At 55.2% G+C, this 17,755-nt stretch overlaps 9 protein-coding genes across 9 annotated transcripts; 6 read left to right on the forward strand and 3 right to left on the reverse strand.

Moving 5' to 3' along the window:
- Positions 1-815: 815 nt before the first annotated feature.
- G647_07106 (uncharacterized protein) lies at positions 816-1,700 on the forward strand (the record flags this gene model as incomplete). The annotated part of the gene is made up of 1 exon (XM_008731423.1): positions 816-1,700. The coding sequence occupies one exon, from the start codon at positions 816-818 to the stop codon at positions 1,698-1,700; it is 885 nt and encodes a 294-aa protein (XP_008729645.1).
- A 481-nt stretch (positions 1,701-2,181) lies between these two features.
- Positions 2,182-4,077, reverse strand: G647_07107 (uncharacterized protein; the record flags this gene model as incomplete). Its single annotated transcript, XM_008731424.1, has 2 exons — positions 2,182-2,469; positions 2,524-4,077. The coding sequence occupies 2 exons, from the start codon at positions 4,075-4,077 to the stop codon at positions 2,182-2,184; spliced, it is 1,842 nt and encodes a 613-aa protein (XP_008729646.1).
- A 654-nt stretch (positions 4,078-4,731) lies between these two features.
- On the forward strand, positions 4,732-5,608 carry G647_07108 (chorismate mutase; the record flags this gene model as incomplete). The annotated part of the gene is made up of 2 exons (XM_008731425.1): positions 4,732-4,802; positions 4,852-5,608. 2 exons carry the CDS (start codon positions 4,732-4,734, stop codon positions 5,606-5,608), a joined length of 828 nt encoding a protein of 275 aa, XP_008729647.1.
- G647_07109 (uncharacterized protein) lies at positions 5,609-6,478 on the reverse strand (the record flags this gene model as incomplete). The annotated part of the gene is made up of 1 exon (XM_008731426.1): positions 5,609-6,478. The coding sequence occupies one exon, from the start codon at positions 6,476-6,478 to the stop codon at positions 5,609-5,611; it is 870 nt and encodes a 289-aa protein (XP_008729648.1).
- A 231-nt stretch (positions 6,479-6,709) lies between these two features.
- Positions 6,710-8,409, forward strand: G647_07110 (GMP synthase [glutamine-hydrolyzing]; the record flags this gene model as incomplete). Its single annotated transcript, XM_008731427.1, has 2 exons — positions 6,710-6,801; positions 6,855-8,409. 2 exons carry the CDS (start codon positions 6,710-6,712, stop codon positions 8,407-8,409), a joined length of 1,647 nt encoding a protein of 548 aa, XP_008729649.1.
- A 1,285-nt stretch (positions 8,410-9,694) lies between these two features.
- Positions 9,695-10,989, forward strand: G647_07111 (uncharacterized protein; the record flags this gene model as incomplete). Its single annotated transcript, XM_008731428.1, has 2 exons — positions 9,695-10,315; positions 10,369-10,989. 2 exons carry the CDS (start codon positions 9,695-9,697, stop codon positions 10,987-10,989), a joined length of 1,242 nt encoding a protein of 413 aa, XP_008729650.1.
- Positions 10,990-11,234: 245 nt separating this feature from the next.
- G647_07112 (uncharacterized protein) lies at positions 11,235-14,219 on the forward strand (the record flags this gene model as incomplete). The annotated part of the gene is made up of 3 exons (XM_008731429.1): positions 11,235-11,837; positions 11,886-12,420; positions 12,532-14,219. 3 exons carry the CDS (start codon positions 11,235-11,237, stop codon positions 14,217-14,219), a joined length of 2,826 nt encoding a protein of 941 aa, XP_008729651.1.
- Positions 14,220-14,965: 746 nt separating this feature from the next.
- G647_07113 (uncharacterized protein) lies at positions 14,966-16,248 on the forward strand (the record flags this gene model as incomplete). The annotated part of the gene is made up of 3 exons (XM_008731430.1): positions 14,966-15,024; positions 15,118-15,375; positions 15,519-16,248. The coding sequence occupies 3 exons, from the start codon at positions 14,966-14,968 to the stop codon at positions 16,246-16,248; spliced, it is 1,047 nt and encodes a 348-aa protein (XP_008729652.1).
- Positions 16,249-16,443: 195 nt separating this feature from the next.
- Positions 16,444-17,572, reverse strand: G647_07114 (uncharacterized protein; the record flags this gene model as incomplete). The annotated part of the gene is made up of 2 exons (XM_008731431.1): positions 16,444-17,470; positions 17,535-17,572. The coding sequence occupies 2 exons, from the start codon at positions 17,570-17,572 to the stop codon at positions 16,444-16,446; spliced, it is 1,065 nt and encodes a 354-aa protein (XP_008729653.1).
- Between the last annotated feature and the right edge of the window lie 183 nt (positions 17,573-17,755).

A 17,755-nucleotide genomic window follows, 5' to 3' on the forward strand; every position in this document is an offset into this window, starting at 1 on the left:
CATCTGCAACCTCCCAGATGGAACAGACTTCACCAGAAGAACTAGGTATCTTACTGTGTTTGCCGATGGTACAATCAGCAAACAAAACAAAGAAAGAAGAGATGTGCACTGATGCCCTTGTTTAACTTGTAGGGCATGACGACCAGGGCCTGTATTGCAGCAGACCTGTACGACTGGAGATGATCTTCCCAGTCAAATAAGGGACAATGTCGTCGACTCGGGTGGTATGGTGAGAGTAACTATGTCCTGGCAGAAAAAGGCAGCCCCTAACCGCCGTTCCTATCTCAGTAGGCATGCCAGGGTAGAATTGCCAACAAGTATGTCCGTCGTGCGACATGAGAATAGTCAGGCCATGTGCTCTCCATTTCGATTCGCTATTGCTGCCGCCGCTGGCGCCGCTGCTGAACACTACTCGATGAGTCCGTGCGTCCCAATAGCTGTCGTCGCCAAAGGTCCTCAGCAATAAATAAGGGAAAAACTTCTCGCAATGAACAAGGTTTCGTTTCTCGTGGTTCGGTATACCCTATTTGCTCTGAACCAAACCGCGAATACCACGAGTACCGCCATGAGGACCTTGACATCGCCTCGACGGCGTATAAAAGGATGGCATCGGTCGATGTGGCTCTCCCACAGATCACTCACAGCCCGATTGAGTCCTCAGCGATATCCAACATACACAGCACGCCCACGCTCTTGACGACAGCGTCTTTTCTTCCAGCACGAGAACATAGCTAGCTACCACAGCAAATTGACTCCGACGTCTTCCAACACGATAACATAGCTAGCCACCACAGCAATTGTCTCCGGCGCCCAAAATGCCTTCCACCAAGTCAAAGACGGTGTCGCCTTCCGAGCTCAATGAGCCCGAATACAACCCTGGTCTTGCGGCACAGTATCGCTTCAACATGCTCTCCTTCCCCGGGCTGGAAAAGCTCAACGAGAACGACATCAAGCTAGACGCCAAAGCAATGGGCTTCAAGATGCCCGAGGAGGGTGTCCTCACCGCACAACGCTTCCACGTCACTGCCAAAGACGTAGACTCCTGGCACAAAGATCTGGCCTCGAAGGCACACCGGGCCATCGCGAAAGGCAAGAAGGATGCGCGAGCGTCGTACGTCAAATGGAGCGAGCATCTCCAGAAAGCCGGTTACAAGGACGTCACGCGGAACCTCGTGCGCATGGACACGAAATTGGACATGGACATTGACTGCCCGCCAAAGCCCGAGCGGCCCTATTGGGACCACCCCATAGAGTGGATGGAGTCGAATCTCCGTCCTGAGGTGGCCGCGCGTGAGTTGCGCACGTGGCACGCGAGCGAAAAGGCGTGGGCGGACTTCCGCAAGGACATGGCGGCGTTCAGTGATCCTTTCGAGGACCGTCAGTGTCTCCAAGACGAACTGTCCACGCTGTTACAGTCCGTTTGTTTCGAGGGGAGTCCGGTGAAGAGCCCGCGGGGAGGTGAAGAGCCGGGCCCCGAGATGGGCGGCGGTCAATTACCCTATCCGTTTTGTGAGGCGGCGTTCCTCGAAGAGTTTGTCAGCCCCTTGTTCCAGCGGGAGGAAGAGGAAGAGGAACATGGGTCCAAGGCAACGCTAACGCTGGTCGATCGACTGATCAGGAGCGAAGATACCGCCATGGATATCCTTGCCCTTGTGGACGCCGTGGAGGAGGAGTGGCGGAAATTGGTCGCTTGTGCGTGAAGGCAATGGCAGGCGTCACGCCGTTATAGAGGAGCTCCGGAGTCTAGTCCTGTGCGGGCCCTCACCATATACAAGTCGGCCTACGGAAAGTTGAAGAACGCGGTGGAGCGAGAGGCACCGGAGCACAGGAACTGTGTACAGTGGAGGTGTAGGAGGGCAGTGGCATTGCTGCGGGCTGAGCGGAGGGTGAAAGCTCAGCTGGAAACGAAGCCCATCATGGCCGCCATGTTGCCAGAACCGGCGTTAGACGCGAAAGAAGCGGCGGCGGCGAGTTTCGTGGCTCGCCGCGTGGGAAAGACCGGTGGCTTGAATGCCACAACAAGGTGGTGCCACTGGAGAGAAGGGTGAAGGAGAATGAGATGGAGGTCGAGGGCATGTAACGTGAATGGACTGATCAACCGTCAGCCAGTCCATGGGGGCAATGCCACCTGATTGTACTCCGTACTGTACTTTTACATGCTCCGCCCTGGTGTGGCGACGATTAACACTTCCATACCCCGACCTCGCCGTTCTTCCTTCCCTCGATCAGATATCCATCCTTCAGCCTGACTCGGTCGACGATACTGGTCTTCGTGCCAGCCATGCGATCTTCCACGCTCGTGTTGACACCCGCGCCGCAGTCCCAATGTCGGCCGTCGGCCTTGTCGTAGACTTTGACCACGTCCTCACCCGCGGCACAGACAATATGGCGAGAGTCGAACATCATGCTCGTTATCGGCGCATCGTAAGCATAAGCGTCGAATATAGTCCCCATACGAAGATCCCAAATCTGCAAGAGAGACATTAGTTCAGGTGCAAAAATCTACGGGCTGCGCCAACTTACTCTTACGCTCCTGTCAACGCTGCCCGTGACCAGATGGGTGTCATCGAATTGCAGACAGGTCACGGGCCCTGTATGCCCGACCAGACTCCTGTGGACTTGTCCACTTCTGAGATCCCACAATCGTACCATGCCATCAGCGGTGCCACAAGCCAAGGCTGCGTCGAAGCATTGGATAGCTCCGACAAAATCCGCGTTGGTATCTGCCGAGCGCCCTGTCGGCCGCCATTGGGAGTCTGAATCGTTCATTGTAGAGCTGGCCTGGGCTGCTGCCCAGAGTACGTCGAGCGTCTGCACACAGCGCCCTTTCTCCAGATCCCATTGCCGGAGGGTCTTGTCCGCGGATCCAGACACCAGAGTTTTGCCACGGAGGTGTAATGCCGTGATTGCGTCGACATGCGCCTCGAGCACGAACAGTGGACAGTCTTCCATGGCGTCAGGTGGAGGCGGCGGAGGAGCGTCTTCACCCTCGTTGCCGAAACCCAGGCCGTCGTCCTCATCGTCCGCCTTGTCGTCACCGTTTTCGAATACTCTATGTTCGTATGGCTCATACTTGGCACGACTCAGATCCCACAGCCGGATCGTAGCGTCAAGACCTCCAGTTGCCACGATGTAATCCTCGACCTGGAGACACCGGACAGACGCAGTATGGCCTTCCAAGAACCCCATACAACGGCCCAGATTCAGATCCCACACGCGGACCGTATCGTCCAATGCGGCGGTAACCATAGTACCAAAAGGTTGGTCAAAATCAATGGCGGTGATTGCGTCGTTGTGGGCAGGAAGGGTTTTGATATGAGAGCCAGATTCAAGGTGTTCATGGAGCACCGGCATGGATTTTCTCTTCGTAGGTTTGGGCCGCCGTTTTGACTTTGGAGATGCAGAGTTGGGCAGCTTGTCGTAGATGGACTGGGACATGAACGATGCGTCCATTGCTTCGGACTCGGGCGTGGCGACACGAGGCGGGTTAATTGTGCTGGTGGACTGATTCATCTCTCCCTGCTCTTCCAGCTCTACTTGCATTTCCTCGATCTTGTTGTCCAGCTCTGCTAGCTCATGCTCCACCTCCGCTTCATCCTGCTCGAGTGAGGTCAACCGGTCGACCGCGACCCTCCGCATGTGCTGAAGATTGGCCAGCTTCCTGTCAATGTCTGTGATCTCGGTGGTACACATGTTCTTGCGGATAGCCATCATCTCCAGCCGATGGTTGACCGTGTTTCTCTTCTTCTTGAGGTTCGCTATGGTGGGCGGACCATCTTCTTCGACATCTCCAGCACCCAGCAGTCTGTGCTGCTTCGAACTCCGCCGACGGTGTCCTTTGCGGTGCTCGCTCTCGCTTTCAGGAATGGAAGCTTGGAAGCCCTGGAATAGAGAGTAGGTGTTGTCGTCCTCCGGGATGTTCTGCAGGTGTTCTTCGGAAATGTATGTGAGGGCTCGATGCGCAATCTCGCTGGTCGACAGCTTTGCCCGCACAAGCTCAGAAGGCGCCTGTTGGGAGAAGGAGAAGACAGCCCTTTGGATGCCAGGCCGCCGCATTTGCCTTGAGAGGCTAGTCATGGCGGTGGGATAGTGAGTCGACGTATTGTCGCCCATGAGGTGGCTCGCAGTGGCCGTCACCTTTCGGCCAAACGCCTCCAGCTGGCGCGTCTATCACCAGCATTAGCACAAGCATCGCAATGACGTGCATTCGCTGGATTCGCTCCACTTACGTCGAGGACTGCGCCGAGTACTGACTCGTCTCCATCTCCGGCTGGTCGTCGTGTCTGCGAGGGAGTGCGACTATGCGGTCGCGACCCGGCCATGCGATTCTAATACAGCGGGTGCGCTCGTCCAGAGGGATAGATTTCGGTTCGCTCGCGTGTTGAAAGTGACGGTGCGTGGTTTCTCGGATGGAAGCAGACTCTGGGGCTTCACAGAACGCAACGTTTGGATAATGCTGCCGTCGGACTTGCGTATGGTGGAGCTCAACCTTCGAAGCACACGAATTTGGGGCAGCTCTTCGGTGACGTATTTTTCAGGCACGCCGCTGTGACTGCGGAAATCATCGCAAGGTGACTCTCCCTTGCTTACCGGAAGAATGCCCTCTCATATAATACTGGCGACTATGACTTGAGGCAGGCTTTCCTGCTTGTCGTTCTATGGGAGAAACTGGGCTGAAATCTTGGACAGCGAGCGGAACAACACTCGAACCAACTTATGCCACTATTAGACATGGATACAGCGATAGACTTGTCGGATGCCTCGAAGGCTTTGGATCTAGCTAATATTCGCTTTCAACTGATGTTGGTCTCATGCGAAGACGAAACCAAGCAGACGCTGACTGGACTTTAGCCGCCTCGAAGACACCATCACCTTTCATCTCATTGAACGAGTCCAGTTTCCCCTCAATGCCACCATCTACGACGCCGGGGCACTTCCCATACCTGCCAGCAACCTTGCTTTACCGGCCAATCTCTCCCTCTGCGACTACCTCTTGTCCGAGACCGAGCGCTTGCACTCGCTTGTTCGCCGATACGATGCGCCCGACGAGTATCCTTTCTTTCCGCAAGTTCTGCAGCGACCCGTGCTCAAGCCCATAGCATACCCGAAGATCCTCCATGACAACGATGTCAACGTCAACCCCGAGATTAAAGACAAATATATCAATGAGGTGCTGCCTGAAGCCTGTCGGAAATTTGGCCGTGCGGACCGTGGTGAGGCAAAGGAGAATTACGGTAGTGCCGCAACTTGCGATGTCGCGTGTCTGCAGGCTTTGAGCCGGCGCATACATTTTGGAAAATTCGTAGCCGAGAGCAAATTCCAGTCCGAGACCGAACGATTCGTCAAGCTCATCAAAGCCGAGGACCGCAAGGGCATCGACGCCGCCATCACCAATGAAAAGGTAGAGCAACAGGTGCTTGAGAGACTGCGATTGAAGGCCAAAACATACGGCAAGGATCCTTCTTTGACGTCGAACGGTGTAGGTGGGGAGGAGAAGATCAACGTTGAGGCTGTGGTCAAAATGTATGCCCAGGTCGTCATTCCGCTGACCAAAGTGGTCGAAGTGGAGTATCTTATGCAGCGACTCAAGGGAACACAGTGGGAGTGATCAGGATGGCTTCAAGTAGTCAGCCACGTTCTGAACCGCATCTTTGAACTTGTCGGCTGCAATCAGCGTGGCATGCCCCTGTGGCTTGATTCCCATTTCTTGAAAGGCCCGTTTCGAGTCCGAGTGCCCGTCATCTTGTTTGATCGAATAATCGAAGCCACCATGGCAAATAGCGTAGCGGTGAAGCACCTCATCCTCGGGATGGAAATACAATGGCTCGGAAGAACCACTACCCGACTTTTTCTTCTTCTTTGGCTGTTCGTCCTCCGCGTCCAGCTTGGACGCCACCTCGGTATATGTCTTAGACAGGATCAGGTAGTGAGAGAAGTTGTAGGGCTCGCCGTCTTGGACAGCCCAGTCCATCTCTTCCAGTAGCATTGTGTACATAGGTGGAACCACCTCGGCGGGCACGTTGATGAGGCGCTCGGTGAGGATGAGGCCAATCGCTGGAACGGTGGGCTGAGAAAGGAGCTCGGCTAGGGCAGCAAGGTTTGGATTGGATTTGGCCTTCGAATGTATATACTGAGCAATCTTGCTCACGAATGGCTTGTCCTTGTGCTGCTGAAGATTCAGAATAGAGAGGAAGGCATATGCGTCGGTTTCGTTGCCATCGACCTTGACAGTCGAGCCAAGGGTAGGCTGCGCGAGGATCACATCCGTCAGGGCGGACAAGTCGAAGAGTTGAGCGTCGACATCGAATAGCTGCTGGAGCAATGTCTTGATACCGTGGAAATCGAACTCGGGTTGAGGATCGAACCACTCGAAGTCAACGTCGAGGACATCGAAATCTTCGTCGTCCCCGCTCTCATCGTCTTGAGGCGCCTGGTTCTTGACCACCTCATCGCCACCGTCCTGCTTTCGTTTACTCATCTTGCAATGACGAGGGTAGCGGAAGTGGCTTGAATCCTGGACCTGGTCAACTTTTTGAATGCGGGGGAATTTCTACAACAATTTTGAGACCCACAAAAAATTCATGGGCGCAACAAGATCTTCTGTCTCGTCCCTTCGTTTCTAACCTCTCTTTGGAGCAATTCTCCCTTCCATTGCACTCCTGACGCCGGTCCAGTGTCGGCAGGAAGGTCAGTCCACACTGTCGTCAATATGGCCGCCACTACCAACGGGGAGGTCAACGGCGCCGCCGCCGTGAATGTCCCCGCGAAGACCTTCGACACCATCCTGGTGCTTGACTTTGGGTAGGCCCGACGTCCTGCTGCCCCATATCTGGCGGGAGCGCTCACGTTCCCAGATCACAGTACTCCCATCTCATCACGCGCCGTCTTCGAGAATTGAATGTCTACTCTGAAATGCTGCCCTGCACTCAAAAGATCGCCGACTTGCACTTTCTCCCCAAAGGCATCATTCTCTCCGGTGGCCCCTACTCTGTCTACGAGGACGGTGCTCCCCACGTGGACCCCGCTGTATTCGAGCTTGGGGTGCCCGTCTTAGGCATCTGCTACGGGCTGCAGGAAATTGCCTGGCATTTTGGCAAGAACGTCGTGGCTGGCGAGAAGAGAGAATATGGCCACGCCTATCTCAAGATTGAGAGACATACAGGCAAGGAGGATCATATCGACCGCCTCTTCGAAGGTATCGAGGACGATGTCGAGGTATGGATGAGCCACGGAGACAAGCTCTCCAGGCTTCCAGAGAACTTTCATCCCATCGCCAGCACCAGCAACTCTCCCTTCGCCGGTATTGCCAGCACGTCCAAGCCATATTTTGGCATTCAGTTCCACCCTGAGGTCACGCACACGCCACGAGGTAAGGAGATTCTGTCGAATTTCGCAGTCAAAATCTGCAAGGCACGACAAGACTGGACCATGGAGAAGTTTGTGGACAAGGAAATCGAACGTATTCGTGCCATGGTCGGGCCAAAGGGCCAGGTGATTGGCGCCGTGAGTGGTGGGGTGGACTCTACCGTGGCGGCGAAGCTCATGCAAGAGGCCATCGGTGATCGCTTTCACGCCGTTCTCGTCGACAACGGCGTCCTTCGCCTGAACGAAGCAGAAACGGTCAAGGAGACTCTCACGAAGCACCTTGGTATTAATCTTACAGTGATCGACGCTTCAGACCTGTTCTTGGGTAAACTCAAAGGCGTCTCAGACCCGGAGACGAAGCGCAAGATCATTGGCAACACATTTATCGAGATCTTCCAGGACAAGGCCAAGAAGATGGCCGAGGAAGCGGCAAATTCTCCAAGAGCTGGAGACATTGAGTGGCTGCTGCAAGGCACGCTATACCCTGATGTTATTGAGAGCATTTCCTTCAAAGGTCCTTCTGCGACGATCAAGACTCATCACAATGTCGGTGGACTGCTCAAGGACATGCACCTCAAGCTAATCGAGCCGTTGAGAGAACTCTTCAAAGATGAGGTGAGAGCACTAGGAACAAACCTGGGTATCCCTGAAGATCTCGTTTGGAGACATCCCTTCCCGGGCCCGGGTCTGGCAATTCGCATTCTAGGCGAAGTCAATGAGTCGCAGCTGAAGATCGCCCGTCATGCTGACAAAATCTTCATCGACGAAATCGTCTCCAGTGGCCTCTACAGGAAGATCTCCCAGGCGTTCGCTGCGCTGCTGCCGGTCAAGGCGGTAGGAGTCATGGGTGACAAGCGTGTGCATGCGCAAGTCATCGCCCTCCGCGCCGTCGAGACCACCGACTTTATGACAGCTGATTGGTTCCCATTTGACGGCGCCTTCTTAAAGAGAGTCAGCAGACGCATTGTTAACGAGGTCGATGGGGTCTGTCGTGTGGTGTACGATGTGACAAGTAAGCCCCCGGGCACTATCGAGATGGAATAGAGTGTTGCGTCTTTGGCAGGGCGGTGTGGCAACTTTTGAGGGTGAGATTCAGAATCTGGATGTTCAAGGAGCGGCACAGGCGGCTGTGGTGTTCAGGTGCATGGAGCGGGCGGTATCTATGGCCGAAGATCTAGACAGTTCAGGCGCGGGCGTCTTGATGATCAGGGGGTGGTGGCCGGGATACACGGTGCGGTGCATACGTGTGGTATTTTGCCATAGACCTATAGAGACCCATGCCTGCAAAGGAACGGGAAAGCGTGCGTTCCATTCTCTCTCTGTGAATCAATACCCACGTTCCGTGTCCATGCAAAGTTGCGGCCATGAGTCGCTCTCTGCTGATGAGCTCCAGCCCCGTACCAGGTATCCCGGATGTCGATTGCGTCTCCCTGAGAGAGGATCTTGGACGGCCAAGCTGGTCACATTTAAACGTCACCTGTGGTGTGTCCACCACTCATCCAGGCGACGATTGACAGATCACCCATGTTCCCCGGCTACCATCAGCACATGAGCACTGGGGGTCTCACCACAAACCTCTGCCTCTCACTCCTGACATATCAATCATGCTGACCACAGTCCACAAAATATCAACTGCTGCTTGTTTGCTACTGTAGTCCGGAGGTTTCGCCACGATGGCCGAGGAGATGACCATGTAACCGGGTGACAGCCTGTCCTTGGCCGTCACGGACACGATTCTTCCAATATATACACCATACATTGGACATGACAACGTCTGTTCTAGCATGAGGCTCGACTGACGACAACTTGTTGGCTCCTTGCGTGATCAGCGATGGCCAATAGGATGTCATCTTCTCGTGTCAGGTTCCCCACTGCGATCATCTGTGGAAGCAAGGCTGCGTCAGAAGAACTACGGAGTACCTTCAGGCATTACTCTCTCTCATGGTCGCCACGCATGGCTGCTGAGGATAGATGCAAGGTGTCTCACTTCTAGTCGAGCCTCACTGGAATCTTGCAGTCGGACCAAGAATGATTGACACAGCGCCCGTGCCACCATGACCATGGCGGAAAATAGTTCAAACTCACGTTATAGCGGACACTCCCGCGATGGGCCCCTCTGGCAGGTGGATACGATGGGAGAGATGGTACCATCGTCCCCGGATTGTGCAATTATGGCTCGAAAGTCGCAATTGTGTATTGAACATGGGGCGGAAAGTATAAAGGGACCACAGGATGGACGGCAAACTGGGCTTTCATATATTCATTACTCCTGTCCTTCGCCCTCCTAGCCGAATCACAGACATTCCGTTGCAGTTTGATCACGAGCACCATGGCTCCGCACGCCGAGGAGGCCGTCTCAACCGACTATTATGCACGACCGGCCGAAGTTACAAAGCCTGTCACTGGGAGAGTCAGCTCAACTAAGGAATTGGCAGCTGAGCCCGTGAAACCCAGACCAAGACTGTCCGAGAGATACGAGCCTGGACGAGTCGAGCCCCTGTCTGACGAGGATGATGCTTACGATCATCTTCGTCCATACTTTCCGGACGTTCATTGGGAGGCATTGAAGGAAACGCCGTACGAGGACAAAGGCCTACTGGGCGATCCGCGATTCCGCAATCTTCTAGATGCTGCTGATGAAGTCTTCGACTATGTGCCGAAGATAGGAACCGAGATTACTGGAATCAGGCTATCGCAACTTACGGATACGCAGAAGAATGATCTAGCTAGGCTCGTTGCCACACGCGGCGTTGTCTTCTTCCGGAATCAGGACGACTTCGATGTTGAGGCACAAAGAGAGCTTGGGAGGTATTTTGGGACGTTGCATAGGCACGCTACAACATCGATGCCTCAAAAAGAAGGTCTCGAAGACGTCCATGTCATCTACACGACGGATCAGTCACTCGATCAACGGGCTCTCTTTACTCCAACATATTTGTGGCATTCAGATGTGAGTGAGGCCGACTTTATCTTTGGAAGCGTGAAATCCTAACCAGGGTCAAGGTCACATACGAGGTCCAACCACCGTCATATACGTCTCTGAAAGTGCTGAACGGTCCGCCACGCGGTGGAGGAGGCGATACACTGTGGTGCTCTCAGTATGCAATCTACGATATCTTGTCGCGGCCCATGCAGAAATATCTCGAGAGTCTTACGGCACTTCATTCGGCGGACGAGCAGGCGGCTGGCTCGCGTGCTGCTGGCCGGCCTGTCCGTCGCGACCCAGTCACTACAGAGCATCCATTGATCCGGGTGAACCCAGTGACGGGCTGGAAGTCGGTCTTCTTCAACCCCGGCTTCGTCACCAAGATTGTCGGCGTACCAAAGGCCGAGAGCGACGCCATCATTCGGTATCTCACTGAGCTTATCGCGACCACCCAGGAAGCACATGTGCGATTCCAGTGGGGCAAACATGATGTTGCAATATGGGACAATCGGTGCACAAATCATACAGCCACATATGGCTTCCTCCCACATAGAAGACACGCGGTTCGTGTCACCCCGACGGCGGAAAAGCCATACTTCTCTCCAGAAGGGAAATCTCAGGAGGAAGAGTACAACAGGAAATGGAATCTGCCGCAAACCAACAAAAATGGGGCGAGAAGGTCAAATTACAATGACTGAGACAGGGAAGCAGAACCACGGATGGTACGGGAGAAATCTTCCTGAGTTCTAGACTTGAAGTTTGCAAGAACAAATCCTGCATTTATTTCTTCCTCGAGGGAGGGAGTTTGGCATGTCTTGTGAGCTTAGGTTGAGTTGAAAGTCAGTTTGGCCTCACCACGACACTTACTCTCAATGCTGTATCCATTTGGTCTCATTATGCTTTCCTTGCTTTAAAATCTCTGACGCTGCAATTTGCTGATACCATGTCTGCGCCCTCTGTTCTCGACTACGCTCGCTCTCATGGCCTGGCTCTTGATCACACCGCCGAGGACCTGTCCAACTCCTTACCATGTCCTCCACTGGTAATGTTTGAAGACGAAGCAGAGCTACCCGAGCCAGATTTCTCTTTGTTTGCCAATGAGCTGTTGGAGCCCAAACTTCAAATCAGCCAGAAGGGAGGTATACTCCTTGCTGAGAGTATCCGGGATCCTCCGGTTGTCATTGACTGGGACCACTTCCTCCCCGATCGTCACCGCGTGCGAAAGCTCAAAATCGAAGAACCTGTGCTCGTGGGAGACCATCAGGCTGATTTCCTTCGATTTCAGAGGGAAACGGCGAGCCACCGGAATGCCGACCAATACTTGGAGACATGTTCACTGATCAGCTCGACCTCCGACCAAGACCTAGAGAAGGAGTGGGACGACATCCAATCTGGCAATGCCGCCCGAAGAGTTGAAAACGAGCTCGCAGACGAGAGATGTCACACCACGAAAGAAGCACTGATACACCTGTCGTGTCTGCTGAAGAACAACCTGACGGACGAAACCAAAGACGAGATAATCAAGGGCTTCTTCCCTTCATGCGAGGTTTGTAGTGATGCTCAGTGTTGTTTGGTCCTCTTTGACAGCAGATAGAAACCACGGGCAAGGTCCGTCACTCCGACGCTTGTGCAGGAGGAACACTCTCCAGAACCGTATGTTCCATCGAGCCCTGACCTTGACTTTCCGCTCCGATCCGACGAGGATGTCGACTTGGACAACCTTCTTCGCCAGGTTGAGAGAGAAATGCAAGAGACAGATCAGATACTCTCGGATAGGGCAAGTGATCCCAGTCCCCAGAAATTGGCGGCTACTAAGCATTTGCTACAGGCCGCTCGAACGCGACCCGATGTGAAGAATATCTACGCCGAGACCATATTCCTGTCTGACGCTGGAACACGCCAAGCAAGAAAGGGGCCTAACAGCTTTGGGTTCGATGTCCCGATTGTTTCATCTTCCTCTCCCATTGAGCGGACTAGCGATGATACGACGATAACATCCCCACTACACTCCACCGATCCGTCGCCGCTATCACAGCAGGAGCAAGGATTCCATGCCAGCAACACTATAGCGCCACTCCCAGCTGACAATCCGGAACGCGATGGCCCTCTGCATCTGTCGTTGACGAGTGGTAAGGCTGAAAGCCCGTATTCAGACTCGCTCGACGGCCTTCTCCCATGCAGTGGTTTCAGGGCTGCAGAGGATGAGTTCGAGGACGTTTTTGATCAGGACCCCCCTAAAGAATTCCTCAGACTTGCGGAGGTGGCCAGGCATGAAGTGGCTGCTATGCTCGAGGAAAACAAGACATTTGCTGCGGAACGCCTTTGGAAGCATCCTGTTCCACAACTTGATGATATCCTGATCCGTGCCCCATGGAGCGACCATCAGGACAACTTCCTTGCTAGCAAACTGGATGAAACGACCTTAGTTCCCTTTGATGAAGCTGATAGCCAGAAGAACGAGCAACTCAACTGGCAGCCAATTCCTTCTCACCTCATGAAGCTTGGCCTGGACGACGAGATCGAAGATAATGGCCAGCTACACAAATGGCTGGAACCTCCGAAAACAGTCACTAAAAGCGAGCAATTGATCTATAAAGAGCCCGGTCTTCGCCTCTTGGATACCGAGGATGAAAGTGACGATGAACTCGAGGAGGACAGCGATCTGCTGACTGAGATGCGCATGCCGCCTCAGGCGACCGTTCCAGCAAAGAGGCTTGAACATGGGTTCGACCCAAAGTTCAACTTGGTAATCAAGAAGACATGCATCCCTCGCGTCGAGGATCTTGATAGACTGCGCCCAGAGAGCAGCTCAACGTCCTCTCTGGGTGGTTTCTCGATTTCCAGCGCCTTGGACACCTTCCTTGATCTCCGAGGAGGTAAATTCAAACGAGTTGCAGTCCCGGAGTCAGCTTCTGGCACCAAGCTTGAGTTGGCAGAAGATCCAATCCAGCAAACACAATCAGACGAAAATGAGTGTGTCGACAGTCGCTGTATATCCGCCTCCAAACGCTTACCTATACCGACTGACTCGACATCGGGCACCGTGAAAGTACAGCCGACTGCCGAGCAAGAAGTCTGTCAGGATGCCACGGAGGACCAGCCACAGCTCATGAAGCTAGATCGGTGTAGAACAGTTGTCATCGAAACAGCCATTCTCCAAAGCTACGCTTCTGTTGTAAATTTCCTAGAGACGTTTGGAGGCGACCGACTCAACATTGTATACCGGGACTTGAACAAGATAGGAAGGGACCATTGTGTTTCGGCAGCGCCTGACATGATCCTGAATCCGACGACAGCTCTCATCTTGACCAATCTGCAAGCACTGAGTCAGAAAGGTTTGCCTGGGCAGGCTGCCGCAGGGCAGAATACGGTGCGAAGCCGGGTGCGCAACCTTGTAAAAGAATATCACCGTGTGCTTGTAGCGATCACGACTCCGAACCCAAACCCGGATGGTGCATCGCTTCAGGCCCAGGTCGACGCAATGGCCACGTTTACAGGATTTTGTGCGAGCCTCTGCGGCGAGGACACTCTTGCCGTGACTCCATTGTGGGTGATTCCAAGACCAGCTGCACGGACGATCGACGAAGCGCTCAACAAGATGTTGTGGAACTTGATATGCCGATATGCGTTCCCGGAAACTGATCCAACAATGGGTGCACAACATGTGGTCGACGCAGTAGCCCTGACTAATGAAGAGTCGCCCTGGGAGCAATTCCTGAGAAGAGCAGGACTCAATCCCATGGCCGCTCAGGTTGTGCTGGAATCCTTGAGAAGGCAAGGCACGTCAGAAGGCGAGCATGCCCGAGGCTGGAGTCTGAGGGAGCTCGTTCAAATGCTGCCCGAGGAGAGGCGAGCTATGCTCACCGAAACTCTAGGATCGAAGATGACTGAGAGGCTCGACCTGGTGCTCGACAGGGAGTGGCGATGAGCTGAGGCCGTATAGTGATGATTCTGAGGGCGACACTAGACCAACAGGAGGGGAATGGTTGTTGCTGGGTACCGGCTGCACGGAAGAACTACACGATCCACTCACGGGGTCATTCGAACTCTGAAGCCGCAGCCACTGTAGAATTGGCTGGTCGTTTCTTGGACGCCGCAGCTGCAGTACGGTCTGAGATTCGTGATACTCGTTAGCAGCATTCTCCCGTCGACCGACCCTTTCTGTGTACGGTGTTGCATGAGCGTTAATCCACAAAGCATAAATCAACTGCTGCTGCTGGTGGTTGATAGGTCATGGCGGACCAATACCTCTCGTGGGTGGCGTTGCAGCGAGATACCATAATTCGGCCCTAGTCGTTTACTGTAGGAGCCAGGGGCATTCTAGGTACACCAGGGTAGATGCTGACGTTGAGGATGAGGACAATAGATGCAGCTGGGAGGAGTGACGAGTGATGCTCCGTGAATAATACGCCCGAAGACTGAGCTAGGCTTCATTCGGAACGCAGTCAACACCACGTCACATCACATCACATGGCATGCTTCCGACGCTCCGCTTCGGCGTCTGTGTGTTACCTTTCTCCTTTCTATCACGTACAGTATCCTCTGGTCACCAACACCAGCGGCATCGACGTCGTCACCGACCGTCTGTCGGTCCATGCAGCACCCGAAAATGGTGACTCGGCAGTACATATAGTAGCACACACACCCCATCCTGGTCAGATCCATCATTAGACCATGGATGCACATTGCGAAGATCTCGCCCATGTCAGCTATACGAACTTTGCGCTCTCACTGTTCGTCCATCCGTCCCTGCGCTCGCTTGCGCTGCGTACCCATTCTGTCATCATGGGTCTATAGCTAATGTTTTTCTGGCCACACCACGACAGCCTCATCCTCGTTGGCATCCTCGTCTCCTACCTCCCGCAGCACGTGCGGATCATCCGCCTGCGCTCCTCGTACGGCCTCTCACCCTACTTCGTCCTGCTAGGCACCACGAGCGGAACATGCGCCTTTGCGAATATCCTGGTGCTGCCGCGCTCGAGGGCAGACATCGCGTGCTGTCGGCAGGTCGATGAGTTCGCATGTGTAGCGGGCCTGCTGGGCATCGCGCAGGTCGGCGTACAGTGGTCGTGCTTTGGAGTCATGTGAGTCTGAACAAGCATCACCATCACCATCGCCATCGCCATGTCTTGCCTGCATGGAATGGCGGCGAGGGGCCCGTGAGGGCAGTGTGGCAGCGAACCTAGTGAGCCCGTGCTGACGCGGGACATATACAAACAACCAACAGCCTCCTCTTGTTTCTCATCTTCTTCCCCCGCGGCGAAGTGGCACACTCTGCGCTCCTCGACGACGCCGCCGCCGCCGCCGGGGATGACAACGACACGCCTGTGCCCGCACCCGTACCAGACCCACTCGTCGGCCACGGTCTCGCAAAGCCAAAACCCTCGAACCCCGATTCCGACTACGACTCGGACGCCCTCGCGCCGTCGTACCGCACGGCGCTCGTCGTCGTGGCCGTGTGCGTCCTGCACGCCGCCCTGACCGCGATCCTCAGCTTCTTCTTCATCTACGCGGCGCCGCAACACGCGCAGTCGTGGGCCAACTTCCTGGGCGTGCTCTCCACGGCGCTCGCCAGCGTCCAGTACTTCCCGCAGATCTACACGACGTACCGGCTGAAGCGGGTCGGCAGCCTCAGCATCCCCATGATGTGCATCCAGACGCCCGGCAGTTTCGTGTGGGCGGGATCCCTCGCCGCAAGGCTGGGCCCCGAGGGCTGGTCCGCTTGGGGCGTCTACCTTGTGACCGGCTGTTTGCAGGGCTGTCTGCTCGGCATGGGCAGTTACTTCGAAATCACCCGCCGGCGGAGGGAGAAGGAAGAATTGAAGAGACGTATCGAGTATAATACGAGTGTGGAGGCGCTGGTAGAACCTGTTGAAGAAGAGCAGGACGAGGATCAGGACCAGGACCAGGACCAGGACGCCTCAGAGCATACGCCGCTGCTTCGTAGAGCTGATTGAGGGCCACTTAGATATGGCAGGCTGCGACAATCGCGGATCCCGGTCCCGCTTGAAAACGTGGATTACGTCGAAATCTCCATGCTATGTGCCTGTGTCTGTTTGTGCTTGTGCTTGCGCGCTTGCCTGCCTGGCTCGCTCTCTGCCCACTTGTTTTGCTTTTCTAAATGCAGAAACACACATTTCTAGGGTCTTCCCTCACAGACTCATCTTGGGAAGATACATGGACGCCGGCTCCTCGGCTGCATGCCTCTTGCCGTCCGCCAGCGCGGTCATCTCTTCCAGCTCTTTATCCGTCGTCCCGTCGACCGCGGACTGGCCGTTCTCCGAGACATAGCGCGCGTCACTGACTTCAATCCCATACTTTTCATAGTCGAACACTTCCAGCGTGGGCAGCAACTCGCCCCATCCGTCCATGATCTCGCCGGGCTGGCCCGGACTGCCCGCCAGCGGGATGCCCTCGGTATGATCTAAATCGTCCTCCTTGTGCTCGCCCGTCCTGCCTGCCAGCACGTCCTCCTCCCGCCCGGCGTACACCTCCAACAGACCCGGGTGCGGCACCCACACGACGCGCATGCCGGCCCGCCGCGCGGCCTCCACGCCAGGCACGCTGTCCTCGAAGACGAGACATTCCTCGGGCGCGATCGGCCTCTCGCCCTCCCCTTCCGCGGCCACCGTCTCGTTCACGTTCTGCAGCGCGAGGAGATAAATGTCCGGCAACGGCTTGCCCCTGCCCCTGGGTATGCGGGGGTCGTCGCCCACAATGATATGCCGCGGCGGGAACGTGGCGAACAGCTCCGTCATCCCGGCCGTCTTGATCTCGTAGTTCCTGCGGTGCGAGCTCGTCGCCAACGCGACGTGCACTTTCCGCCCTCCTCGGCCGGGGGACAGTCCGCCCGTCGTCGAGCTCTTCGTGTGTGCGCTCTTCAGTTTGCCCAGGAGCGACTCCACGCCCGGTAAGGGCTTGCAGTGCCGGAACTCCTCGGCCTGGAGCTCTGCTTGGCGCTTGAGGAACTCGTCGCGCGAGATGGGCAGCTTGGCCCATTGGTGGAAAATCTTGCCCGCCGCGGGGCCCGGTCGGCCTTGCAGCTGCGCTTTGATCGACCAGGGCAGGTCGGGACGGTTGTTCTCGCGCAGGATGGTGTTGGTGACGCGCGTGTAGGCGTCTTCGCTGTCGATGAGGAGGCCGTCCATGTCGAAGATGCACGCCCGCACGGGAGGGAAGCTATGTCGGCGGGGATTGTATGTTAGATGATAGCGGACGACGAGCATACACCTGTGGTACTCACTTGGTGCTTTGGACGGGGATCCCGTCTGCTTGGGCCATGGTGTGAAAACTGGGTGTGACGATAGAAGTAGCGTACTCGTACGGAGCACAGTGAGTGGACTTAGGGTGCTTAGTGGGCGGTATCGAAAGACCCAGTGTGGTTGTGAGTGTGTGACACCCGGCGTGGAGAAAATATACCTGTACCGACAGAGCGAGTTCTGGAGCTCCAGGTGAGCAGGTTGA

This window comes from Cladophialophora carrionii, assembly GCF_000365165.1.
Source record: "Cladophialophora carrionii CBS 160.54 unplaced genomic scaffold supercont1.6, whole genome shotgun sequence".
NCBI lineage: Eukaryota > Fungi > Ascomycota > Eurotiomycetes > Chaetothyriales > Herpotrichiellaceae > Cladophialophora > Cladophialophora carrionii.